This window comes from Equus caballus, chromosome 11 (genome assembly GCF_041296265.1).
Source record: "Equus caballus isolate H_3958 breed thoroughbred chromosome 11, TB-T2T, whole genome shotgun sequence".
Lineage (NCBI taxonomy): Eukaryota > Metazoa > Chordata > Mammalia > Perissodactyla > Equidae > Equus > Equus caballus.
The window spans coordinates 6,461,124-6,486,993 of record NC_091694.1 but is presented as its reverse complement, the minus strand read 5'-3'; the positions used below and the strand labels follow the sequence as shown (position 1 = coordinate 6,486,993).

Genomic DNA, 25,870 nt, shown 5'->3' with positions numbered 1-25,870 from the left:
CGCCCCCACCCGAGCCAGGCCCCGCCCCTATCGCGCGCGTCCAGACCTGGGGCGCTGCCCGGTCAGCGCATGCGCCCAGGTGAAGCTAAGGGGGTTTGGGCGAGAGAGCGTACCACTGTGTCCTGGTGGTCGATCCTGGGCAACGTGGGGCTGTAGAGTTCAGACCCGAGGGCGAGATACTCTGGGTGTGACTGGGTGGGTGAGAATAAGTGATGTGAAGGGGTTTGGGAACTGAGACTCCAGGACCCCACTTGGGAAGCCCCCTTCCTCTTGGCCCCTCCCTCCTCCTGGGACTCCCGTAGCGACCTCCGCCCGCGGCCAGAGTCCTCGACCCACAGCCTCTGGTCGGAGCAATGGTGCCACCTAGTGGACAGTGTCGGAGCGGCCCACGGTGGCGGCGGCAGGGACCCCAGCCTCGAGGAGGTGCTAATACAGGACTGGGGAGGCGCTTCAGCACCGTCGTGGGCCGGACAGCGCCTCCTACCCCCGGCCCTGGAAACCTGGCTTCCAAGCCCCCTGGAAGGGGCCCAACGGAAGACCCTGAAGGAACTCTGAATCTCCCCAGACTGCACCTGACAGCCCCCGGTGGCCTTAAGTTTGCAAAGCTGGAATTTGAGAACCCACCACTCTCCCTTTAAGCCCCCTCGCCTTCCCTCCTTGTCCAGCCTGGGTGGTGGGGACTAAAGCGGCCCAGGGCTGCGGAGGGGAGGGTCACGCCTTTGACTATTCTTACTACACTTTCAGACGCCGGGTTCCTCAAGTTTTACTAGGGAGGATCCCAGTGGAGGGCTGGGGACAGGAGAGGGGAGCTTCCGCAAATCCAGAAACGTGCAAACTCTGCCCCTAGAATCGAGGCACATGTTTGCTGGGAGGCACTAGGACCCAGGACAGCCAGGAAGGCGGAAAGCAGGCGGGGCGGATCCGGAGACAAGCCGAGGCCGGATCCCCGGGCGCTAGGGCCCCGCGGAGCTGCGGCGGTGGGCGGGGCAGGGCGGCGAGCGCGCGCGCGCAGACGCGGAGGGCTGCCCGATGGAGCCCGGAGCTGAGCCCGCCGCCGTGGAGGTTCCCGCCGGGCGCGTGCTCAGGTGCGGCGCGGCGCGGGGGGCGCGGCGAAGGGACGGCGGCCGGGGCCCAGCCGGGCGGCCCAGACCGCAGGGTGCTGACCCCGCCTCTCCTCCTTCCCCAGCGCCCGGGAGCTCCTCGCCGCCCGCTCGCGGTCCCAGAAGCTCCCCCAGCGCTCTCATGGCCCCAAGGACTTCCTCCCCGACGGCTCGGCGGCCCAGGCCGAGCGGCTGCGCCTGTGCCGCGAGGAGCTCTGGCAGCTGCTGGCCGAGGAGCGCGTGGAGCGCCTGTGAGCGGGGCGGGCCGGGCCGGGCCGGGCAGGGCAGGGGCGGGGCCGGGGCGGCTGGGCGGCCGGACCCCATAGACTTCTCGGGTGGACAGACGGAGCCCTCCTCACTCCTCGCCAGGGGCAGCTTGGTGACCGCCGAGTGGAGACCGGAAGAGGGCTTCGTGGAGTTGAAGTCTCCCGCGGTGAGCAGTGGGGCTCAGGGACAGGGGGCTGGCCTTCTCTGCCTTCTTGGCTGTTTTGTGACATTTGGTCTGGGTCCCACGCAGGGTAAATTCTGGCAGACCATGGGCTTCTCAGAGCAGGGCCGGCAGCGGCTTCACCCCGAAGAGGCCTTGTATCTGCTGGAGTGTGTGAGTGAGGCTCTGGGAGGGTGGGAAAAGGGTTGGGACCAAGAAACTAGTGTTTTTTTGTTTTTTTAACGTTAAAAAAAAATTATTGAGGTCATAATAGTTTATAACATTGTGAAATTTCAGTTGTTCATTATTACTTGTCAGTCATGGTATATATGTGCTCCCTTACTCATACCCAACCTCCAACTCCCTTCCCCTCTGGTAACCACTAATCTGTTCTCCTTGACCATGTATTGATCGTCCACATACGTGTGAAATTGTTCGGTGTTTGTATTTCTCTGTCTGGCTTATTTCACTTGACATAATACCCTCAAGGTCCGTCCATGTTGTTGCAAATGGGATGATTTTGTCTTTTTTTATGGCTGAGTAGTATTCTATTGTGTCTATATATATGCCACATCTTCTTTATCCAATCATCAGTCATGGGCACTTGGGTTGCTTCCACATCTTGGCTATTGTGAATAATGCTGCAGTGAACATTGGGGTGTGTAAGTCTCTTTGAATTGTTGATTTCAGGTTCTTTGGATAAATAGCCAGTAGTGGGATAGCTGGGTTGTGTGGGCAGAAGGACATGTGTTTACTGGAGAAAAAGTATACACAGCTGTATTCAGGGAGCGTGTAACCTTCCTTCCAGAGAAGTAGACAAGGATACCCTGCAGGGAGCAGGGATTCCAGTCCATGTTAGTGTTGTTCCCCTCCCCTTCCTGGTTGGCCATATTCTTGCTGTGATGCTGGGGTGGGGTTGCCGCAGATGTTAGAGCGGGGAAGTTGCCCCATTGGCTGTGCCACTGCAGGGAGGGCTTACAAGTTGAGCTGTTGGCCCCACTTCCAGGGTTCCATCCAGCTCTTCCACCAAGACCTGCCACTGTCTATCCAGGAGGCCTACCAGCTGCTGCTGACTGAGGACACTGTGACTTTCCTGCAGTACCAGGTATCTGCCACTTTCTCCCAAGAGAGGAGCCACCCATCTGCTGAGTCGATGAATATTTACAAGAACCTACGAGGTGCTAGACACAGAGCCATGTGCTGGGGATACAAGACAGCGAAGGGCTCTACTGTCACGGTGTTTACATCTTGGAGTTGGATAATAAATATAAATGAGCAAGCAAATGAACCTGGTGCACTCCAACGTGAGGGGCTCGGGGGGAAGATAAGGAACCAGAAATAGACTGAGGAGTAACGCAGGAGAAGAACAGGGAGAGGTGGCGGCACAGATGCCCAGAGAAGGTCTTTCAAGGAAGAAGTGGTCGGCTATGTTGGAGGCTGCTGAGAGATCAAGCAAGATGGGAGACATTCCTGTATACGTCTCTCTGACATCTGATATGGATACGTGATATCTGATATGGAAACAGGGACACATGGATGAACATGTGACTCTTTACCAAAGACCACTCCCATCCCACTCATATCTGTGGAGGGGTGGGCGAGAGGGGATGTCTACCACTCTCTCCCATCTTGTCCATATTGTAGTCTGGAGCTTCACTTTTGTCTGCTTTGGTATGAAAATGTTCTGGGGTATAGTTCTTTTCCTTGTCCATCAGCTATCAGCTTTTTTGGATTTGTTTTTAAATCAAGAAACCACTAAATGTCATTTGTGCCCACAGTAACATAACTGAGATGGGGATTCATACTGAGCTCTTAGTTTGGGGAGAGTGTTTATAATGGAGTGTGGTCTAACCAGTCCCAGGGTTTGGAATCGGGGGGTGTGCAGGAGGGGCAGGGGAGGGGGCGTGGGCATTGGCTTCTGTCTGAAGAAACTATTTAGACGTCTGACTTTTACTTTTTTTTCTTCTGAGGTCTTCAGCCATCTGAAGAGACTGGGCTATGTGGTTCGACGATTCCAACCAAGGTAAATCCCTATCCCATTTCCCTCCCATTTGCTCTAGCCCTGGGATCTGGCTGACTGGCCCCAAAGTGGGAAGTGGCCTCTCCTCACCTGGAATCCTCAGCTGGAGCTGGAGCTCCCTGGACATGGACTGAGGGCCTCTGCTGGAATTGCTCTATTGAGAGGCATGTTGGGATGAATCTGGGTCATTTCACCTTATCCTGGGTTATCTAATTGAGACCCATCTTCAGCCTGTTCACTCCACAGATAACGATTGAGCACCTACAGCTCACCGTGAGCATGGAGATGCAATACAGAACAGTGCCTGGCACTTAGTAGGTGGGCAAGCAGATTTGTTGAGTGCACGCACAAATGAAGGACTGAGTGAGGAATTAACAGTTGAGTAGGGTGTCACATCCCTGTTGCTGGGATAGATGTTCTTTCCTTCTGGGGCCTCTGAAGATCATGAGTAATCCAGCATTGCTAAGAGCCACAGAGACCTTCAGACTTGGAGTAGAAACGGGTACAGCCTTTGCAGCTTCACAGTGTGTCATGAAAGCTCTAAAACAGGCACATCCTTTAATTCCTGAAAGTGGAATATATCCCAAGGAGATAGGCAGAGATGTGTGGGTGAGTTCACCTGTGAGAATGTTCATTCATTCATATTCATTCATTGAACAATGTTTACTGGGTGCCAGGCCCTGTGCTCATTGCTGAGGAGGAGCAGAGAGCAAAGTCACTGCCCCACCTGCCCCGGCCCCTGCTCTGAGCTTTCACAAAACACCATCACTCTGTAAAATCAGTGAACTTGGAAACATCCTATGAGTCCAATTCGGAAGGCATGGTCACACAAATTAGTGTGTATCCCTTAGGGCAGCACTGTCCAACCGGACTTTCTGTAGTGATAAAAATGTTCTTTGTCGGTGCTGTCCAATATATGTGGCTTGTGTAACTGTGGGACTGAATTTTTAATTTTATTTAATTTTAATGGATTTAAATTTAATTTAAATAGCCCCTTGTGTCTGGTGGCCACCATATTGGACAGTGCAGCTTTAAAGCCATAAGAAAATTGTGGCAGGGAAGAATGCTGTAGTGGTAAGGGGCCATGTCTGTAATAGGTTATTGAGTGGAAAAAAAAAGATCACACAGCAGTATGTTAGTACAACATTACTTCTGATACAAAAAAACATACAAAGAGAAGACAGTATGTGTATTTATAAGAAACAAAAATGTTACAGTGGTATCCATGGCTTTTATTTTCATTTTTATTTTTTTGTATTTTCTAAGTTTTCTAGTCCTCTTGATTTTTCTCACCCGTGTTAATCATTTATTGCTGGCTCTGCCAGAGCCCTGGTTCCAGTGAGCCTCTGTTCAGAGGTGCCATTGGTGAGACCCAGAGGCCTAGCAAAGACTCATGGGCACGCCCATGTGGCTGCCTCCATGTACCCCAAGTGCAGATCTCTCTGAGGCCTCCGCCCTTGGGTGTGGCTCTGACCCTAGCCCACTGACTTGTCTTCTGGGCCAGTCCCTCACCAATTCCACTGGGAGCACCAGGCTGAGGAGGCAGATCAGTTGCCTGCCCCATTCTCACCCCACAGCTCGATCCTGTCACCTTACGAGAGGCAGCTGAACTTGGATGGCAGTGCCCAGCACTTGGCAGATTGGCATGGCAAGAGGAAGAGGAGCGCCAGCTCTCGGTAATGCCCACATTGCCACTCCCCAGGGAGTTCTGGGGAGCAGAGCTATTGAGGGAGTGCTGGTGTTTGGGACCTTGGAGAATGCATGGGTGTAAGAGCTGGGCTTGGGCAGCTGCTGTGTAGGCTCTGGGAGGCAGTAGGGCACAGGTGGGACATGTGCACCTCAGCAATCAGGAGCAGATGTGCTGCATTTCCTCCCATGCCCCTCAGGTCCATTAATAAGAAGCCCAAGGCCCTGGAGAACCCCCTGCAGGGGGTGGATGGGACACTCGAGAGACTGGCAGCCTCCAGCCCACCTCCCCGCAACCAGAACAGCCGATGCCCAGAGGAGAAACCCCAGGAGTCAAGCCCTGTAAAGGGCCCAGCGGGCCCTTTTCAGCTTCTGGGGTCCCCGGAGCCCTGCTCTGTCCTGACCAGGGAGGGGGTGGGGTGCAGAAACGAGAGTGGCAAAGTAGAGAATGGGGTCCAGGGGGCTTGTAAGCCACGCTGGAACTTTGAGCAGATCTCCTTCCCCAACATGGCTTCAGATAGTCGCCACACCCTCCTGCCTGCCCCAGCCCCAGAGCTGCTCCCCGCCAACATCACTGGGCGGGAGACAGACACCAAGTCCTGGTGCCAGAAGCTGAACCAGCGGAAGGAGAAGCTCTCCAGGCGGGAACGGGAGCAACAGGCAGAGGCCCAGCACTTCCGGGAGGATGTAAACTCGGATCCCGAGGTGCAGCGCTGCTCTAGCTGGTGGGAGTACAAGCAGCTGCTGCAGAGGCGGCACCTGCAGAAGACCCAGAGCCGCCCCCCACACCTGTGGGACCAGCCTGTCACTCCCTTGCTGAGTCCTGGCCAGGCAGACTCCCCAGGTACCCCATCACCCTGCCACAGCCCCACAGGCCACTGGCAGCTGAGGAATCACGAGACTTTGAAAGGGGCACAGATTAACCATGACTGCTTGAGGCTTAAGAAAGATGGGGAGGAGAGAGCTGTCCAGTGGAGTGGAACCCACAAGGGCAGTCCGTTCTGGGAACTGCAGAAGGACTCATGTGGGAAGGTTTAGAGTTGGCGAGTTAGTGCCTGAGGAGAGGCGAGGAGGAACGAAAACTATGGTCACATTCTTAAAATCATAAACAAATGCATCTGGGTGGCTCCGCCACCGACTAGCTGTGGTCCCCTGTTCTCCCGACTCTGTTACAGGGGAACAGGGAGGTGATATGCTGGCCAAATAAAAGGAAGCCTTGCGGTATGGCCTGCATGTTAAGAACAGGGAACTCAGGGCAAGAATGGTGTTAGGGGATTCAGAACTACTTAGAATACCTATGGGAGCATGGTAGATTGTAAGTATCTAGATTTGGGTTGTCGGATAGGTTACATTTATATTTCAGATAAAAAAACAACTAATTTTTTTAGTGTAAGTATGTTCCAAATATTGCATGGGATACGCATATGCTAAACAAAATCTGCCAAATCTGACAATCCTAAACTAGATGGCAGATTCAGAAATGTCGGGAGTCTGTAGATGGCTGACTCCCCTCCCCAAGGCCTTATTCTCACTGTCCTTGTAGCCGCAGTCCTTCAGCAGATCTCTGTGCTGCAGATGACACACCTTGCTGATGGCGGTGCCGGGTGAGTTTCCAGGTAGTGCCGCCTCCACAGTACAGTAGGCTGGCAGCTGGGATTTGACTCCTTAAGTTGGGCATGAACTGGGGAGTCATTCCAGGGATCCTGGCTAATATTCATGTGTGTCTAGGGGAGAGGGAGGAGCAGGAGACAAAAGGTGGATTATCCTAATGTTCTGAGTTAGGCAGCCCAGCCAAACCCCTCACTGCCCCTCAAGTGGCACGTCACAGCAGGACCTCAGTTCAGGGGAGGGAAAGAGTGGCGTGGAAAGAAAAGATAGAGGAGGAAAGTCCCTGCTTCCTAAGGTTTCTCACTCTGTCCTCAGGCTGCTGGAGAAGGCTGGGGGCTTGGAGATCAGCTTTGATGTTTACCAGGCCGACGCTGTGGCCTCCTTCCGAAAGAATAACCCTGGCAAGCCCCATGCCCGGATGTGCATTAGTGGGTATGAGACCAGCAAGTGCTGTTCCTACACTGCTCCTAGTCCTCTTGTGAACCAAGTGTTCCCCCTCTCCACACCCCTGGCCCATTGCCAATCCCTGAGAGGAACCTAAGGTCCAGAGAGATTATGTGACCGACCTGTGGCCACACAGCCAGTTAGTGCTATGGGAACCCAAACCTCCCAGTCCTCAGCTCTCATTCCTGGCATTTTTGGGTGGTCTCTCTCCTGTGCCACTTTAGTCCCAGCTCACCCAGCAGAAGGGTGTGAATTGGAGGGATTTACAGGCTGAGAGTGGTGAGACTCCCACTCTTCCTAGTCCCCTTACCCAGGAGAGCCCAGGGGCCAGACTTCTTGTACCCCAACTCCTGTGTCAGTCTCCCTTCCGTGGGAGCCTGAGAGGACTGGGGTCTCACAGCTAATGGGGGCCTATGTCTGGGTCTCAGTCTAACCTTTATCCCTGCAGGTTTGATGAGCCAGTCCCAGACCTCTGCACTCTCAAGCGATTGTCCTACCAGTGTGGGGATGTTCCTCTGATCTTTGCCCTGGTGGATCATGGAGACATCTCCTTTTACAGCTTCAGGGACTTCACGCTGCCCAGGGATCTGGAACACTGACCGTGCACTTCTGGCAGGACCTGAGGCCTGCTCTGGGGGACCTGGACTAATCTACTCTCAGGGACCATCTCAGCTGCCTCCTACACCCAGACTCTGGCCTGTAGCTGCAGGGGCCAGTCTGGGCCGTGGCCCTGGGTGTCTGATGCTTGCAGGAGAGCGAAGCTCTGCCCTACACCTGGCTGCCGCAGTGCTTCCAAGCCCCAGGCCTGAGATTGCTGCCTTGCAGTGATCCTTCTGGAACTCAGCACTAGATTTCAGAGACTCAGAGAGGTGGGGCAGAAGAGAGGACTCTGTGCCTTTAAATGAGAGGGTGCCTGCTTCATGCAATAAAGCCAAAGCCATTAAAAGATAGATGCCTTTTCTGCTGGCTCGAAATACTGAACAAGTTCCCCAGCCCCACATCCGGGGTTGTCCGCGAAACTGGCCCCCAGGCCCTCACCCCTGCTTTGCCCACCTACAGAGAGCGCTGCTTTCTCTGGTGCGGGACCTAAGAGAAGCCCGCGGGAGGGCAGGAACGAGATCCCGCACCTTTCTCAGGGCCTGCGCCGGAGGGGATGGAAGTCACAGACCTCTAGTCATCTTGGCTTTCTGAAAGGGTAGTCCGAGGAGCGAGGCCCGCACTCCATCGGTCCTTCCTTGAACGCAGCCGGGTCCGAGTTGAAGAGTGCCCGAGAGGAGCCAAGTCGGAGTGGCTGGAACCCTAGTCGCTTGGAGCTGTGCGGCGGAGCGCGCCATTCACGCCCCGAGCCTCGGGCCGGTCCTCCGCACCCCTTCCGCTCCCGCCTCTCGTCGCTCCAATCCTCTCCCTGGCGCTAAAAACTCCAGTCGCTGTCGCTGTCCCTTGTGGCCTCGGGCGCCTGCCTGCCTCAGCAGCGCCTCGGAGGAGGGGGTTCCAGGCTTGGGGCTCGTCCGAGGGGAGGCTCCTCGCAGCGACGCCCGGGTCCCATGCCACCTCGCTCTTAAGCCCCGAAAGCTGGCTCTGTGTCCGCCCGTCACCCTCTGATTGGGTTGAGCGCTCTCAGGAAGAGCCCGCGGGGCTATGCCCCTCCCTTGGCAGCCCGGAGCCGAGTTGTGGGAGGGACGGCTCCTCTCTGCAGTCAGCCTCGGAGGTGGCCCTAGGCCCCCGCGCGTTCCGGGAACTATTTACTTCTCCGGGAAGCGGCGGGACACTGGGCGCGGCGCGCCGTCCTGTGGCCAGGTGCGCGCAGGTGAGGCCGGGGGCGGGCCGGCAGCGCCTCGTGCCTGTTCACGCGGGCCGCGGCCCCGCCCCCCCGCTCCTCTGGGCCGCGGATTGGCCCGAGCGCGGCGCCCGCGCTGCGCCCTCGCCCGGTCGGCGGGGGGCGCGGCGGGGGCGGGGCCAGGCCCGGGGGAGGGCCGCTGGGGCCCGGCGTGCGGGGTTCCGCAGCCAGGATCGACTCGCCCTTTATGTAAATAGAGGCGGCTCCGCCCCCCGCTCGCCGCGCCGGAGGTGAGCAGGAAGGAGACGGCCGCCCAGCAGCCCGTGGGCCGGCGGCGGACTGAGGGGAGCCGGCGGCGGGCGCCGAGGGACGCCGAGGCCTCGGGCGGGGGCCGGCCTGGGGTTCCAGGTGAGGCTCGGGCCTGGGCCCGCCCCTCGGGACGCCCGCCACTCGGGGCGGAGAGGCAGGGGAGGGCCAGGACTCCCGGCTTCCCCGGGTCGGTCGGGGAGGGCTGCGCCCAGATCCGCCCGCCGCCCTGGATCCCGTCGCTCCGCTCGTCTGGGAGAAAGACACCTGTGGAGAGTGCCGCTGAGAACTTTTCTCCGCCGGCTCCGCCCGTGATTGCAGAATGGGAGTTTCGGGCTTGCACAATAGTGTTGGTTTTGAGGAGCAAGGAAACAGGTGCTCGGCCCGGCTGGGTGCGGGGGTCACTGCGGGCGGGGATGGGGTCCCTGGGCCTCCGGCCTCACGTGCAAGGCGCCTGGCCGGGGATCCCGGCGGCGCACGTCTCCAGTGGCTCTCTCTCAGCGAGCAGGGGCCGGAGCGCGTTACCTCGGCGGCTTAGTCCCTGCCCCTGCCATCTGGGCCCTCTCCCTGCTGGCCCTTTGTGCCTCCTAATCCCCGGACGCAGGAAGCCCGCGGGGGGAATTTCAGTCTCGGGGCCTTTCTCCGCTTCGGGCGGCTTCGGACACCTTAGGGGACGGTACGGAGACCCAGTCTGTTTTCCACGACGACAGGGGTGGGGTTGCGTTGTGGTACGCTGGGACTTGGCGAGGAGTGGAAAATTCTGTCTTGCCAAGAAAGTGTGCAAAGTTTGCTCTTGGTTTGCTCCTGCTGGACGGTTGGTGGACACACTGACCTTTGGCTGTGGGGAGAATTGTCTGTGCACAGGAGAGCTGTGGTCTGGCCCCCTGAGGCTCTCACCTGAGACGGGTGAGCTTTGCGTGAGGCAGGCAGGGCTTAGACTCAGCACCCCTTCCCATGGGGATCCATGTGCCAGATGCAGGGCGGCTTAACCTGACCTCTAGGGACCCTCTCTGCAGAGTTTACAACTGAAGGTCCTGTTTGGCTGCAGAGGAGGGGAACCGGGAGGGAATGGGTGTGTCAGGGAGACAGGAAACCCCAGGTGGGAAGAACAGGGCGGCAGTGTAGAAGAGCTGTGGCCCAGCCCAGGGGAAGCCAAGGTCAGAAGTGGCTCTTGAGGAAGACAGTCTGGTTCTGTGTGAGCTGAGGCATGGAAAGGGTCCTGGGAGATATGGTCCAAATTATTTTTTTTGGTGAGGAAGATTGGCCCTGAGCTAACATCTGTGCCAGTCTTCCTCTATTTTGTATGTGGGCTGCTGCCGCAGCAAGGCTTGATGAGTGGTGTGTAGGTCTGCACCTGGGTTCTGAAACCAGGAACACCAGGCCGGCCCATGGTCCAACTTCTTTATTTTATGGACGGGGAATTTGGATTTGGTTTTCTTGCCCGCAGTGCTCACTTATGACAGTCAGGACTCAAACCCAGCTCTGGGGACTCTAACCAGGGCTCGCTCCTCTTTTCTGAAGTTAGACTGGGCCAGTCTCCGTGGGGGCCACGGACAGTGTTTCCAGGGTTTGAGGTCATTCTTCATCCCTACTCTTTTTTTGGGGAGATGGAATGTCTCCTTTGGTGGCAGACTGATGTAATTTTAATAACTTAGTAACTTTTTAAAACAGAATTGCATTAAGAGAAAAAAAAAAAGGCCTATAATGCAAGATGACCCTTGTTGGTTTAAGAAACATAAAAGGTTATAATAGAAGCCATAGCAGGGAAAATGGAACATTTTAGAAAGTATAAAATAAGAGGGAAACACTTGTCCCTCTGGCCTCACAGTCTTTTTCCTCAGACATAGTGTTCGTTAAGTTTTAGTGTCTTTCCAGACGTCAGGTGTAGCTTTGAATCGGACCTTGCTGATTTCTTGCTACATGACCTTGGCTCAGTCACTTAACCATGCCAAGCCTCAATGAGCCTTTTCTTACAGATGTTGACAGGAGGATGGAAAATGTCACGAACACGTGTGGCCTGGCCCATGGCCAGCTGGCACCAGGTGTGGGTGAGCTTCTTCCCTGTGAAGCATAAGAAGCATGGTCACTTTGGGGCTTTGGGGCAGATGTCTGGGCCTTTTGGATGTGCCTGATGGGTTGTGAGGGAATTTGGCTTCTCTGACCAGAAATCAGCCGAGAGGTCATGATTTTTTAAAAAGCCTCTGGAAGTCAGAACTTAGAAAACAAGGACGTTGCTCCCTGGGAGTAGGGGAGTCAGAGGTAGAGGACAGGGGCCTCTCCTAACCTCACCTTGTGTTCCAGGGGCCCTTGGTACTTCTCTGCTCCTTGGGAGAGGCAAGAATGAGGCCTGGTGGCCAGGCCCCAGCTGGGGGCCTTTCCTGGGGCAGGGGGAGGGCGTAGAATCGAATCTGCTCTGCTTTCTGCTCAGGGGAGGGCTTGGCTGTATACATTCTGCACCCTCTTGTAGGGGAGCACATTCCTGTGCGGCTCTGCTGTCATTAAGGAAATGTTCTGGGAACTCCATAGTGCTTCCTTTCAACCTCGTTTAGGAAAGGGGTGTCCTTTCCTACCAGGACTTCCGGCCCCAGGAGCCTCTCTCCCATAGGGAAAGTGGTGCAGAGGGGCCAGCCTGGTGGCGCAGTGGTTAAGTTCACAAGTTCCGCTTCAGCAGCCGGGAGTTGCCAGTTCAGATCCTGGATACAGACCTACACACCACTTGTCAGGCCATGCTGTGGCAGGTGCCCCACATATAAAGTAGAGGAAGATGGGCACGGATGTTAGCTCAGGGCCAGTCTTCCTCAGCAAAAAAGGGAAGGATTGGCAGCGGATGTTAGCTCAGGGCCAGTCTTCCTCAGCAAAAAAGGGAAGGATTGGCAGCGGATGTTAGCTCAGGGCTAATCTTCCTCAAAAAAAAAAAAGAGAGAGAGAGAAAGTGGTACAGAGAGCTGGGAAGTTTGGAGCCTTTGCCATCGGTCTTTGACCTGCTGTCTACCCATTGGAGACACTGAGCATCCCGGGCAGGAGACTCCAGGAGCAATATGGGATTTCCTGAAGGGTTACTCAGCCTTCCTGGCCCTTCCAGATATGTCAGAGGCAGCCGTTGAGACACCTGAGTTAGAGGCCAGGGTGGAGGCCCAAGAGGCCAGTCGATGATCCCTGCTCCTAGGTTGGCTGCTGGAGCAGCACTGGCCACCCGGACTTACTTATCCTGAGTACTCTGCTCTGAGAAGTCTTCTTATCTCGCTCTGGCGGTATCCCTATCAGGGCCGCTCCTGGGTCGAGGCGTGCCAGGTCTGTTTGGCAACTTTGTTTTCCCCTGTTCGGTAGCAGTTTGCAGGGAGAAGTGGGCTATAGGGCAGGAGATGGATGTCCCTCAGTGGGGCCACCGGTACTGCTTGTCCTTTTCCAGCCCTGGGTCCCCAGGTTTCCCCAGGAGACCCTCTCCTTCCTGTGCCTGTCACCATGGGGCTTCGCCCAGCTCCCTTTGGGGTGATCTCCCCTCCCCACCCTGCTTCTCAGAGGAAACTGGTACTTTGAAGAGTCACCCGGCTCCTTCCCCTTCCTAGGAACCACCGTGAATTCTTGAGCTAGGAGAGGCTGCTCTGGGCGTGGGGACAGGGAAGCTGCTAGGGACCTGACTCTCCCCTTCAGGAATTCAGCACACTGGAGTCTTCTCTCAAGACTCCTGACTCAGTGTTCCCAGGGTTTGATGAGAGGGACATCTGGGCACAGGACTTGAGTAAATAATGTTATTCTTGGATTCTCCTTACCAAGGAGCTGGGTGTCGTGGCGCCTCAGGCTGAGGCAGGGGCCCATAAGGTACCCCCAGCAGGATGCCAGGCGTGATGTTCACATGACCCTGGCCTTGGCCAGAGACTTGAGAACAGGATAGGGAAGTTCCCTGAGGGACCCTGTGGGGCCCAACCCAGTGCTCTTAGGGGTCAGTCAGTGGCTCCCAAATGGAGAAGACATTTGCCTGGTTTGAATGGTCCCCATTCAATCCTAGCTGTTCATTCAATCATCCAACAAGTATTAACTGGTGCCCCTGTGTGCCCAGCATGGGTTAGACACCAGGCATAATCCATACACAAAGCAAAGCTCTCTGCCATCACAGGACTCACATTCTAAAGGATGGGAAGCATGAGTGACAGAAAATATGTGTAAGTAATAAATAATATGTTAAAGGTGACACAGAGTAAGAACTAAAGCGGGGGATTGGGACCCCTCTGGTGGGGGGCAGGTTGCGACTTTAAGAGATGGTCAGGTTGGGCCTTGACAAGAAGGTCATGTTTGAGGGCAGACTTCCAGGAGGTGAGGGAGTTCTTTAAATAAAATTTGAGTGCCTCCTATGTGTCAGGGCACTAAGCCCTGGGGATACAACCATGTGCAGGATAAGCATGGTCCCTTGCTGCTGGAGCTGACATCTTCTGGAAGCTTGTTGGGTCAGCTGTTCAAGTTTTGAGGCAAATTTTGAGGGTGGCGTAGAATGGATGAACCAGGCAGCCTATCCACCTCCACCCTAGGCAAGCTGTCTACCTTCTCCCAGAATGGCTTTGCTTTTCTTGGTGCTTGACCACATCCAATCTATCACTTTCCTGGAGAGAGTCTGGTGTTGGGTTGCAGAAGGGGACTGAGGCCCCTAGAATGGGGATGTGTTGGCGGGGATGCATGTATTCCCACTTCACACCCCATCCTCTTGCCACCCCTTTCTCACGGCCTAGTGAGGGAAGCCCGGTAGGAGGAGCTTCGGGTGTGGCTGGAGGGCCCTCCCAAGGTTGTGCTACTAGCTTGTGGCTCCATAGGATCCATGGGGGTCGGGTAGGGGGGTTGGCAACTGACCTGAAGCCAACCAGGGAGGGTAATGTCAAGGTCTGGCTGCTGACCCCAGGTGGTCCCATTCAGCCTACTGTTGGCCAGCCCCTTTGTCCTGGGAGAGAGGCTCGAACTGAGCAGAAGGTTCTGCAGTCAGGTTGGAGGTCAGATTGGGACTTGGACTCTTACTAGCTGCTTGGGCTTGATAGCTTTCGGAATTGGTTGTTTCATAGGTAACTGTAAGAATTACATGAGATGATGCGTGTAAAGTGCTTAAAGTAGGATCTGGCCATAGTTCACTCTGGATCCCTTTTGTTGCCTAAGAACAGCAGTGACGACAGGTCTCTGGTTCCCGCCCCTTCTCTGTCTGTGTTCTCTTAGTCCCACCTCCAGAGGTGCACTTTCAGCCAAGGTCTGGTTGCTAAGATGCTGGCCGGAGGCCTGCCTGGTGCCTCTGGGAGATTGGGTTTCCCAGGGCAACATGGGCACTTGCAAAGCAGCCTTGAGCATCTGAGTTGGCACGAACAGATGCCGGAGGGGTCAGCAGCTGCTCCAGTCGCTTAGAGCCCTGCCCCAGCACTCCCCTTGGTAAGAGGTGCAGGGGCGTGCTCACACCCGTCAGCTGGGAGGCCACAGCCACACACAGCCCTCACACAGGATGTCGGGGAAGGAAGGGCAGCTTCTTAAGCAGCGGCAGGCTCCGGGGAACACGAGCAGAGGGGAGATGAGAGGAGAGCTTGGGACGCAACCTCACGCTGTGTGTGCTTCTGGAGAACACAAACACGGGCAAGTCCTGAGTGTAGTTTCAGGAGCCTTCTCTGTCTTGGGCTGAAGGTGTCCAGGGTTCTCCTGCTGGCTATAGCCTCTCCCAGCAGATCAATGCAACTCCTCAGGCTACTGAGGGACCTTCTGGGGACTGGCCTATCACACACCTGCAGGACAGACGGGCTGGCTCAGCTTGGCCAAGCGTTAGTGTCATGGAGACAAATTAGCCCAGGCACTCCAAACAGTGCCATTGTGGGAGGAGCAGTCTGGTCTAGGAACTCCCTTCTACCTCCCTGGGGCACAATCAGATCTGCTACTTAGAGCAGGGGGCCCAAGACACTCCCATGCAGTTACTCCTCCTCTGCTTCCACTGGTCTCTTGACTGAGCTCCTGAGATGCAGGGGTGGGGGTAGGGTCAACGTGTATCCCAGCCACAGGGTCTGGGCAGCGGATGGGAAGGAAAAATGGGATGTGAATTTGCTGGCCTGTTGCCAAGTAGACAGCTCTTCTGTTTTTTTCCAGGGTGGGCATATGGGTGTAGGGGGCCCCATCCTAGGCCCGGGAATGTTCCACTGGCCAGCAGCAGTGATGGGTGATTGGAGCAGTGAGAAGGGAAGAAAATCACCAGGTCAGCTGCCCACGGGGAAGTCTCAGGCTGATTCCTCACACAAGGCACAGACCTGTGGAAAACAAGTAAGGGTCAGCCACAGGTCAGCAAGCTTCCGTCCCTAAACCCTGAGTGCCTGCCCCCAAGGGAACAGAGAGCAGGGCAGAGCAGAGAGGGCAGCTCAGAGTTTGGTCTCAGACAGAGGGCGCGATGGGCAGGACAGAGACCGAGGTTGGGCAATCTTTAGAAGTTGGGGGAACGGAGAAGGTGCTTCTTCTTAGGAAGTCCCTCTCTCAGGGGTCGTGCTCGAGCCAGGTGGCATCCCCAGTGCAGGACCCTTGGAGCTCCTTACATCCCCAGTGACTTTGCCCCAGACCCTCTTGGCATCAGACTTGGGGGTCTCCTCAGCTTGGGGGCTTCTGAACTTTTCTCTTCTCCCACGTCCCTCGTGGCATAGTTCATGACGGTCCCACAAGGTCATAGCCTGCAAAGTAGTAATGTCCTTTTACCCGGGACTCTGAAGCCCAGGGTCACACAGCTGGTTCCCTAGCCGGAGCCTCTCCCCTATTCAGGTTAACGTGGCTGGAGAGAACCCAGCTCCCGAGAGAGCAGGAGCCATCCCACCGGTAGGACTGAGTGCCTACTGTGCGCTTAGGGCCCCCTCACCCCTTCTCCCATGTGATCCTCTTATCTACTCTGCCTGGGAGGGAGATAAACCAAAAGAAGAAAACTCACAGCTAATCCCATAACCCTTCCAGTCTGTTGTCTATTGTGTAAATATTTTTAATAGATTCTGCATGACTCTTGGGTACATTGTACATAGGCTTCCATGTCATTAGTCTTCTACCCTTTTAATGACTGTGTGCCTTCCTTCATGGCATCAAGCACACTTCACCTGCCCCTTGTCATTGGCCACTTAAGTTCCTTCTGATTTTTCCCATTGGCTTAATGACTAGCCAACAAGGCTGGTGAGAACCTTCGTGGAGCTAGATGGGTGCCCACAGGTGTCCATGGCATTTCTAAGGGTCAAGGATAAGGTGCAGTCAAATGCTGAGGGATGGACCAGCCCACATAGGGCCAAGCAGAGGGGGACAAGGCAGGGGGGAGGGGAGGGCAGACCACATCAGGCCTCTGCTCAGGATTATCACTGGGTTCCCAGTGGGGGCAAACCGAAGCTCTTTGCTGTGGCCCACCAGGCGCCCCCTTTCTGACCCACTTCATTGCTCCTTGCTGCCTGCACTCAGCCCCTGCCCTCAGCCCCTCCGCCCTCTTCATCCTCCTGGAACACGCAGGCTAGCTCGTCTGTCTGACACGCCCTGCCCCCATATCTGACCACTTCCTTTCATTCAGGTCTGGGTGGAGATGTCACCACCTCTGTTCATTCATTCCCTGTGCGCTTGGGGTGCCGTGGTGAAAAAGGGTGGAAGTCCCTGAGTAAGAGTAAGAAAACTTACCCTTGTGGAGGTTGCACAGGTAATAAGCAAGATTAGTAAGTGAACTGTTCCGTCATGACTAGTGCTAAGGAACACAGCAAAGGCAGGAAGCAGGAAAGAAAATGTCAGGGGAGGGAGAGTTGAGTAGAGGCGAAGGAGAGAGGCATGTGAGGATCTGGAGGAAAAGCATCCCAGGCCCTGAGGGGACAGTGAATGCATGGGCCCCCGGCTCAGAACGGTCACCCAGGCCTTCCCACCACTGAAGCCTGGGTTCTCTACCGTAGTATCTTCCTTTATTTCCTTGTCAGCCCTGATCTCTATCTGAAACCATCTTGCTGACTGATTTGTGTACTTGTGAGTCATCATTCTCTCCCCTGCGAGGATGTAGCTTGGTGAAATAGGGATCTTGTCTGTGCGTCTGTCACTGCTGTATCCCCAGTCCTAGGAGAGGGTCTGCTCCGTGCCAAGCCCTGTAGCACTGCTTGCACTCCTCCCAGCAGACCTATGCGGGAGGGAGTGCATCCACCTTCACAGGTGAGCTTGCTGGGCCTGGCAGAACTATCTTGGGAGGCCATCCAGCCTGGAGGAGCTGAGCTGTGGTGGTTGAGGCCTGGCTGTTGGTACGGAGCCCTGGGCTCTTTCTCTTATGTCCCCTGCCCACCTCCCCACCCCCAGGAGTGGGCTGAATAGGTAGAATGTGTTCCATACCAGCAAGCTCCAGGCCCGGGATCCTGAGTCCTCTCCACAGAGAATCTGCATGTCTGGGGTGAGTGGAGCTGAGGATTTGCCTGGAGGTGAGTCCAGCCTGGCCCACACCTGTCACTCCTTCAACAAAGGATGGAGCTTTTTTATGCCTAGACCCGGGTGGTTATTTCTGTATTGGGAGCTGCACTGAAGAGCAGATGCTGTGGCTGCCCCACCTTGATCCTGGCTCCATCACGCCACACCAGTGGGGTCTCAGCCCCCTGTGGAATAAGCAGCAGGTCCGTGCTAGGCCGCCCAGCCCTGTCCAGCTGGACCTCGCCAACACCACTCAAGCAGCAGCCAGGCCCCAGGCCCCAAACTGCTTGGTTGGCTCCAAGTTGAAGGCATGTGGGAGTGTGTGTCTGTGAGTATCTGCGCCTTTTAACTGCAGGGGTGTGATTAGCCATCCTCTGTCCTGTCACCATTCATTCTTTGCTGCCTCCGAGAGACCTTAGATTTGGGTGTTTGCCAGACCTGGGGTCAAATCTGAGTTCTGCCGGTTCCTCCTTGGTGACCTTGGACGAGTTGCCCAATCTCTGTGGTCTTCGTTTCCTCATCTGCCAAGCGAGGATGTTCCACTCGCCTGCCAGGGAAGCTTGCAGAAGGTGAACGAACATCGCTCGCTCACAAGCACACAGGGAAGTGCAAAGGAAAGGAGGGGTCAGGATGTGTCCCATCACGCCTCTCTGCCCACCCCTGGGTGGGGGGATTTAGGGAGGATTTTCTGCTCTGGATTGTTTGCTTTTTCTACAAAGAGTACAGGTTACTTGAGCAAAATGTTTAAAAAGTAACAAGAATAACACGCAAGGGGCAGGTACAGTGCCTGGTACGAAGCCGGCACTCCAGGGGGCATTTGGGTGCATGGAGTGCCCTCCCTGCCCTCCTGAGTGGGCATCTCCCACCCACCTCCACATCCTGTCTCCTTCCTTCCTACTCACACCTCCTCCCCCAGGACTGCAGTGTCGCCCTTGAGCCTGTGTGGGTCCTTGATACAGATGACCCTGTGCCCTCTTGTCCCCACCCTGCACCTGCAGGGGTCCTGCAGGGCAGAGCCCAGGTTGGCCTCTCCCTGGGGTCCACAGGCCCCTCTCCTCCTCCTTCAGGGCGTCACTCCCAGCTTCCTCTGACTTATGACCCAGTGACCTAGGCCCAGGCAGGGAGAGCAAGCCCCCCAGGAGCCCGGAACAGCCGATTATGAGCTTGGCCCTCCCCCACTGCTGGAATGTGAGGCCTGCGGCTCAGCTGTTTGTCCAGGAGGCCGAGGTTGGTCCCTGCAGGCTCGGGAGTCTGTTTTCACTCCTAGTCCCAGGAGCCTCCAGAACTTTCCTGTGTTTGTTCCCTGAACCCTCTACGGGGCCCGAGGTCAAGAGGGAACCAGGGAGTTTCCTGACTACCTGCCGTTCCGTGGGCAAGTGGGGTGCCCTGCTCTGGCTCCTCCAAGATGTAAGGACACAAACCCCTCATATCCACTCCTTCCTCCCCCACAAGTGGCAGGCGTTTCAGTTTCCCCAGAAGGTAAAGGCCCTCTGAGGGCTGGTCCCCGCCTGTTCCCAGCTGAGGTGGTATTTAGATTGCCCCAGTGTGTCTCTCTCTGCCGGGATGTGTGTCTCTGTGGAGTGGGGTGACCCCCTCCCAGCTTGGCAAGCCCTCCATTGCTCTGCCAGAAGACACCCCCCCGCCACATGCACATGCCTCAAGGGAGCCCCCAGTCTTTGACCACACAGGGTCCTTTATGTGCCAAGTTCGGCCTGGTGGGTAATTTTTGTGGCCTCCCAAGAAGCCAGAAACTTCAGGGCATCCTTAGGTCTCAGCTTAAATTCCTTCTTCTCCCATAGGACACCCTCCAGAGCTGGACTAGGTGCCCCCTTGTGCCTCTCCATGAGAGCACTCAGCATGTGGGACTGTCCTGCCTTTACCTGCCCTGACCCCAGAGTAAGCTCCTCCAGGCCGGGACGGGCCCTGGTTCCTTCCCTGTATAATGCAAATGAACTGTCATTTCTGCGGTGGGCCCGAGCCCCTGCGTTTTCAAAGACAGGCCTTGGTGTCTGTGGTCAGTGGGAGGCTGAGGCGCTACTGCCGGAAGCCAGAAGCTGGAGCACAGATGATCCTTCCCCCTTCCCCCAAGGATGATCCAGAAATAGTTTCCCCTTGGATTGGGAATGCATTGTACGGTGGGCAGACAGTTTTTGAGTCTTGAGCTAGTTTCTTTATTGGGAATAGATTTCTTCTCTTGATTAGCCTCCACCTGACCCCATAGGAAAGGGAGGCTTTCTGAGCGCACCCCATCAGGCCAGGAAGCCTGGGGCTAGGGCTGTGGCTGCAGAGACCCCAGCAGCCTCGTAGAGTGGACCGAGCTCCACTGTGGCCCTCGAGCATGGGGTGGGATGGACCAGCATCCCCTGACTGCGTTCTCTGCACACTCATCCACTCGGGTTCCTGACAGCTGTGGCTGGCAGCAGCAGCCCAAGCCGGAGTCCCTTGACAGCCTTCCCTGAAGTTAGAAGGTAGAGTCAGCCCAGGTGTGCTGACTCCCCGAGAGATTTCTGTTGGATCCTGGCCTGGATTTGTGGGGGCCTCTCCGCTGCCTCCATTTGGGTTCTGGTCTGGTTGCCCAGATGGACAGCCTTTGCATTCCCACCTTCCAGCCGGCTCTTGGGAGAGGCTTGTGAAGTTTCCCTTTCTGTTTAGCCAGAGTTTTATGGTTTTTTAGAAAACAGGTTAACAATTAAGCTAATTAACCTCAGGGCCTCTGGCCTCCTTGCTCCTATAAAGCCAGGCGAAATGGCTTCCTCCCCCAGCTTCCCCCGCTGGCTTTATAAGGCCATGGATGGCCAGGAGCAAGCGTTAGAGCATTAACCAGCCCCAGGCCTCCAGGTACAGAGGTCCCTCCTGTTTCCTCTCAGGGACCCACACACTGCCAGTGGAGCAAGGGTGCATGGGGTGGTGGATGGTGGAGCTGGCCTGGCCGAGGGGCAGCCACCTGCTGGGCTTGTAGACAGAGGCTCATGGCTGCCTGGACTTGGCCAAGCGTTGATTGGGTGGCAGGGTGGGTGGGGCCTGGTGTCTGCCTCACCTCAGTGGTCAACAGCTCCTCCCCTTTCTCTAGGGAGCTGCAAAGGAAGCAAGATGAGGCGGTTCCTGAGGCCGGGACACGACCTTGCACGTGAGAGGCTCAAGCGGGACCTCTTCCAGTTTAACAAGGTAAGAGAGAGCGGAGACAGGACCAGGTGTTTATGGCGGGCACGATGTTATCAACCTCACCGTAGGCTGGGGCTGGGGGCGTTTGGGTTGCCTTTACCTGGATTAAGGTGCTTACTTGGTATTGCCTGCAATGCCTCATGGGAATCTGACCTTAGAAATGGGGTCTGATTAGAGAGTTTTCCTGGGAAAGGGCAGTGGGATGCCCAGGAATCAGGACTCTTTGTCCCAAGTCTCTTACTGGCTGTGTGACCTCTGCAAGTCACTCCGCCTCTTCTAGCCTCAGTTTCCCCACCTGTAAAATGGGGCTAAAACAGTCTGCCCTGCCTATCTCCTTGCAGGGTTGTTGAGGAGTCTTAGAGATGGAAAGATGGAAGGAAACTGCAAGGTGTAATAATGCTCCTGTGAAGGCAGGTCCCTTGGGGCCCTGGGGCCACAGGCCATGGCTGTTCCTTCTCTCCTCAAATTGTCCCCAAAGGAAAAGGCAGCTTTCCTTGCAGGCAGATACACAATTCCTTCTGGCAGGCTCCAGGCCTGGGTGAGTGGGCAGAGGTGCCTGGGAGAATATGCCAGGGTTGGCATTTGACTACCCCAACCCCACACTTGCTCCCAAGGCCCCCGAAGCCAGAGTGACCTGTCACCTGAGATCACGGGGAGGGTCCCAGAAGCTCCACAGAGCTTCCCCAAGGGGCTGGTGCCTGAGAAGGCCAGAGCTGGCCTGTGAATGGGAGGAACACAACGTGGTTTATTAGCTCTGCGGCCACCTAGCAATCTGCAGCCTCTGCAGCTGTTTCGGGGTAATTAGCCTCTCTCACTTCTGCTTTGATCTAGGCCCTTGGCCTCCATGCCCAAGCTTCCCTCTGCCCCGGAAGGTGGACTGCAGGAAGTGGAGCACCATGATGTTCTTCCCCGCAGGGATCCAGGGACCCCTGCAGGATGTGCTGATGGGTGGGGGTTCAAATCCAGATTAGCTGTTTAGGAGCTGGGTGACCCTGTGCCTGTTTGGCCTGTTACAAGGATTACATGGAATTAGATCATTCAAGTGCTAGACATAGTGGTCTGGGAACGTTAACTGTTGTTTTCGGGGGCTGCCTCCCAGGGAGAGAGAGCTCCTTGGGGCTGTTCAAGGTGGGTCAGGGTCCCAATGTGCCCTGCTGTTTTCCTCTGATTTTCTTGACCTGTAGGAGATGTCACCGATGGAGCTCTGCTAAGAGGCCACCCACTTCTGGGATCAGGGCTTCCCTAAATGAACACCTCCTCCCACTGGTGGAAGGAAGCTGTGGGCAGGGCTTTTGGGCCTTGGGAAATAGGGTGCAGGTGTTGGGAATGGGGGAACTCGGGGCCCCAGGGGCCTGCCACCCTTGCTCCCAAGGGAGCTGCCCATGGGTGTTCCGTGCAGGTCTCAGAACCTCAGCAGCTGCTGGGGGGCCTAGGTCACCCCTGTGCGTCTCCGTTGTCCCTGATGACACCGAGATTTCACAACCCCAAAAGGTGGCCAGTTCCAGTGGAAACTGGGTAGACAGGTTCAACAAAGAGGGAGGAACCCCCTTCCCAAGTTCCAACTGTGCAGCAGGCTGGGACTGGGGTGGAGGAATTGTTCCCCCAATGCCCCACAACTGGTTGTTCCTAAACTTGGCTGCCCTAGCCCCAGGCCTGGCTGGGGAAGGGGGAGAGGAGCCTCCTGGAATTCCTTCCTCCTTCCATTCACTTGCAAGAAACCTGCATTGAGCACCTACTGGATAAACAGCCCAGGGCTGGAGCTGTGGGAATCTCAGATGATAAGACCTTCGCCCTCCAGGAGTTTTATAGTCCTGACGGTATGAAATTCTACTTCCTGGGAGTGGAAAGGAGGAAGGGATAGTCTTGGGGGACAGGGGCTTAGTCTCATCTAGGCTCTGGGTGCATGGTGGAGCCTGAAGGGTTGGAATTGGAGGGTGAGGCCAGATCCTGGAAGATTTGGGAGCCTAGGTGGTCCCACCCACACCAGGCCCTCCCCAGCCCCAGGCTCTCCCCAGGCTAGGGGTCAGGGAGGCTACAACCTGGGAGTCTGGGCCTGACACACTAGAGCCTGGTGGGTTTTGAGCGGAGGAGGAAGCAGTCTCATTTAAGGTTTAGAGACAATAACCCTGGGGCCTTTTTTTTTTAACCTGTAGAGGTACACTCAGAGCAGCTAGGAGACCATTGCAGTGACTGGGTGGGGCTCAGGGCATGAACAGAGCAGGGTTTCTCAACCTCGGCGCTACTGACGTCTGGGGCTGGCTGTGTGATGAGGACGTTTAGCAACATCCCTGGCCCTGCCTCCCCAAGATGTACAACTGAAAATGTCTCCAGACACTGCCCGATGTCCCCTAGCAGATGAAATGGCCCCTGGTTGAGGGCCACTGGATTAGAGAACTAGTCAGGGCATCAGATTGATGAGACCTGGTGACAGAGGGAATGTGGGAGTAAGAGGGCAGGGAAGGGAGGTGGGTGTCCACCATGACTGTGGGGTCTCCATCCTGGGTGGGTGAAGGTGCCAAGCACTGGGGTGGGATACCAGGAGGCACGAGGCGCAGGTTTAAGGAAAGTGATATGTCTGGTTTGGACAGAATAGCAACAACCATGGTCTCCACTCATCGAGAGGCAGTTTCACCCAAGGGTTAGTGGTGTGAACCCCGGAACCTGACTGCCTGGGTTTACCAGCTTGGTGACCTTGGGCAAGTCACTCATTTCTGCAATGGAGATGATAATAGAAACTACCTCATAGAGTTGGTGTGAGGACTAAATGAATAATCGAAGGGCCATCCGTGACTAGTGGCTACAGTATCAGATAGCACAGCTCTGTGGATGTTATCTGGCTTGAGGTTTAGTTTGGGGAGCCTTGGGACCCTCGGGTGAGAGAGGGTCCTAGCAGACGGTGGGATCTGCAGAGCCGGAGCTCTGAGCCTCAGGTGGCCTGTGATGCAGCAGTTATTCACACATAGGTGAGGGTCAGCCCTCTGGAGAGTGCCCACATCTGGTGAAGCCAGCAGTGACTAGACCAGATAGGTGGCTCTGGTCACCTCTTCTGAGAGCTCCATCCTGGAAGTGCCAGTCTGCAGGGCACTGTGCTTGGGAGGGAATTGGGACAGTGGCACCATCATAGGCCTGCCCCAAGCAGCTTCAAGACACCGGCTTCTAACCCCTTGCTGGGCCTCTTCCTCCACTACCTTCTGGCCAAACTCCTTAACACCCACACCAAGCGAGATGCCTCAAAGAGCAGGGACATCACGCCGGGGGCGGGAGAGCGGCATGTCCTGTTCCTTTGGCTTTATTACCTGGGAAGGAAACATGTCTGTGGACAGATTCTCTGAACCTTCTGCTGGAGACTGGCTGGCAGAGGGGCAACTCCAGTTCACCAAGGGCTCTGTGCCAAGTAGCAAAGGGGCCAGGTGGTGCAGGGCCTCTGGAGCCAGACGGCCTGGGTCTAGATGCCACCTGTGCTTCTTCCTCACTGAGTGACTGCAGACACGTTACTTCACCTCTCTACTCCTCAGTTTCCTCATCTGTAAAGTGGGCATCATAATAGTCTCTACACCCAGGTTGGTGTGCTAAGTAAGCTAAATTGCTTCAAATGGTGCCTGGCACACAGTTGGTGCCATATCAGGGTTTACCTTGTCTTCGCCTCGTCCTCATGACGAATCACAGGTGGGTGATGTTCCCATTCTGCAGGTGAGGAAACTGAGGCTTCTAGGGCTTGGACAGCCCAAGCACATTGTGGAGGGCACTGGCTGGGAATGAGGACTCCTGGTTCCATCTGCTGACCAGTTGTGTGGCCTTAGGGTGGTGACTTCACCTCCTGAGCCTCAGCTTCTTGGCCAGTGAAGTAGTCGTCTGTGGGTGTGGTGGGTCCTTGAGCCTGTTGGAAAGACAGAAAAGTCAGCTGGCAGTGCCAGGCAGGCCACTGAGGACCTAATGACTGGACTGTGGGACACACTGGGACCTCAATGGGAGGAAGTGACTCTGAGGGGATCTAAGCTTGTGTCACTGTGAAATGTCTTTCTTGAAAATCCCTGGAGGCCGCTCCCTCCCTAGGGAAACCGCCCAGACCAGCTGGATGATAAAGCCTGGGCCCTTCCTGCCCAGCCTACCTCCCCACCCCCAGGCCCTGAACAAACAGTGTGTTCCTGACGGCTGCCCCTGTCCAGGGCCAGGTTGTTTTGTCTTGGCTTTTGTGAGGCTGGGCCCCTGGTGTCAGATGACAGCCACACGGGGAGGGACAGGTTTCTGCCACCACCAGGAATCTGAGCTGACCACACCCAATGTAGGGCAGTGCCACCCAGCCCCGCCAGCCAGGCGTACCCGTCGTGGCCCTGGGCAGCCCTCCTTCCCGCCCAGACAAGTGCTAGGAACTCCTCAGCCTTCCATCTTGGACGAGGTCCCCCCTTACTGAGGGGAGGATGAAGGGCCCCCACTGTCTCTGACAAACAACCTTTGCTTTGTCCCTTCCGGGAGCATGAATGGGGTCCTGGAGCCAGCATGGGACAGAGGGGGCTTTCTCTCCCACACCAGGCTAGTGTTGCAGTTTGGCGGCTCCTACAAATCTCTCCTTTCCCAACTCCCTGTCAAAAGAGTTCATTGTTCTCTCCTCCCTTAGCAGAGGTCACCTGAGCCAGGTAGCAGGGTGGGGGCAGGGCCAGGGAGCTAGATGTTGAGCTCACGAAGTGGGGGAGGACTGCCCCCCTGGCAGTCAGGCGTTGGTCAACCTAGCTTGAACCTGAGCTGGAGACGTCAACTAGAGTCACTGGAGTCTCAAGCTGGGAGGGCTGGCCCTGGAATCCCGGCCTGCTGTCCCCAGGTGGAGTCCCGCCCCACCCTCTGTCCTGGGTAGAGAGACTTCAGGGTTGCTCTGTGCCTGGAGGCTGAGCCTACCCTCTTGTGCCTTCTGGGGGAAGAGGTCACTGCCCATGTGGACCTGGTACTCT

At 56.2% G+C, this 25,870-nt stretch overlaps 2 protein-coding genes and 1 long non-coding RNA gene across 8 annotated transcripts in view; 2 read left to right on the top strand and 1 right to left on the bottom strand.

Annotated features, from left to right (window-relative positions):
- The first annotated feature begins 847 nt into the window (after positions 1–847).
- Positions 848–8,235, top strand: TSEN54 (tRNA splicing endonuclease subunit 54). Its single transcript, XM_023652023.2, has 11 exons — positions 848–1,085; positions 1,187–1,351; positions 1,470–1,533; positions 1,618–1,701; positions 2,534–2,632; positions 3,498–3,550; positions 5,125–5,223; positions 5,434–6,077; positions 6,777–6,837; positions 7,157–7,273; positions 7,734–8,235. Exons 1-11 carry the CDS (start codon positions 1,030–1,032, stop codon positions 7,882–7,884), a joined length of 1,593 nt encoding a protein of 530 aa, XP_023507791.1. The 5' UTR covers positions 848–1,029; the 3' UTR covers positions 7,885–8,235.
- On the bottom strand, positions 6,568–8,548 carry LOC138916105 (uncharacterized). Its single transcript, XR_011422821.1, has 2 exons — positions 8,413–8,548; positions 6,568–6,957 (listed from the first exon to the last, which is right to left on the bottom strand). It is a non-coding gene; the product is annotated as an uncharacterized lncRNA (long non-coding RNA).
- The window catches only part of LLGL2 (LLGL scribble cell polarity complex component 2), a 36,611-nt gene continuing 18,974 nt past the window's right edge, over positions 8,234–25,870 (top strand). For 2 of the 6 annotated variants that reach the window (XR_011422819.1, XM_023652020.2), the window contains exons 1-2: positions 9,320–9,470; positions 20,836–20,930. Coding sequence is in view for 4 of the 6 variants with exons in the window: in XM_023652020.2 (XP_023507788.2) it covers positions 20,856–20,930 (75 nt within the window). In the remaining 2 variants the exon portion in view is untranslated. Of the gene's footprint in view, positions 9,093–9,319; positions 9,471–9,516; positions 9,744–20,835; positions 20,931–21,758; positions 22,745–25,870 lie in introns of those variants that run through there. The other 4 variants (XR_011422820.1, XM_023652021.2, XM_070225991.1 and 1 more) reach the window with 3 other exon arrangements.

Coding starts and splice junctions, on each gene's coding strand:
- TSEN54 (XM_023652023.2), top strand. CDS start 1,030: ATGGAGCCCGGAGCTGAGCCCGCCGCCGTGGAGGTTCCCGCCGGGCGC. Junction 6,078..6,776: donor TGGCCAGGCAGACTCCCCAG/GTACCCCATCAC, acceptor CTGTCCTTGTAG/CCGCAGTCCTTCAGCAGATC. Junction 7,274..7,733: donor GCCCGGATGTGCATTAGTGG/GTATGAGACCAG, acceptor TTATCCCTGCAG/GTTTGATGAGCCAGTCCCAG.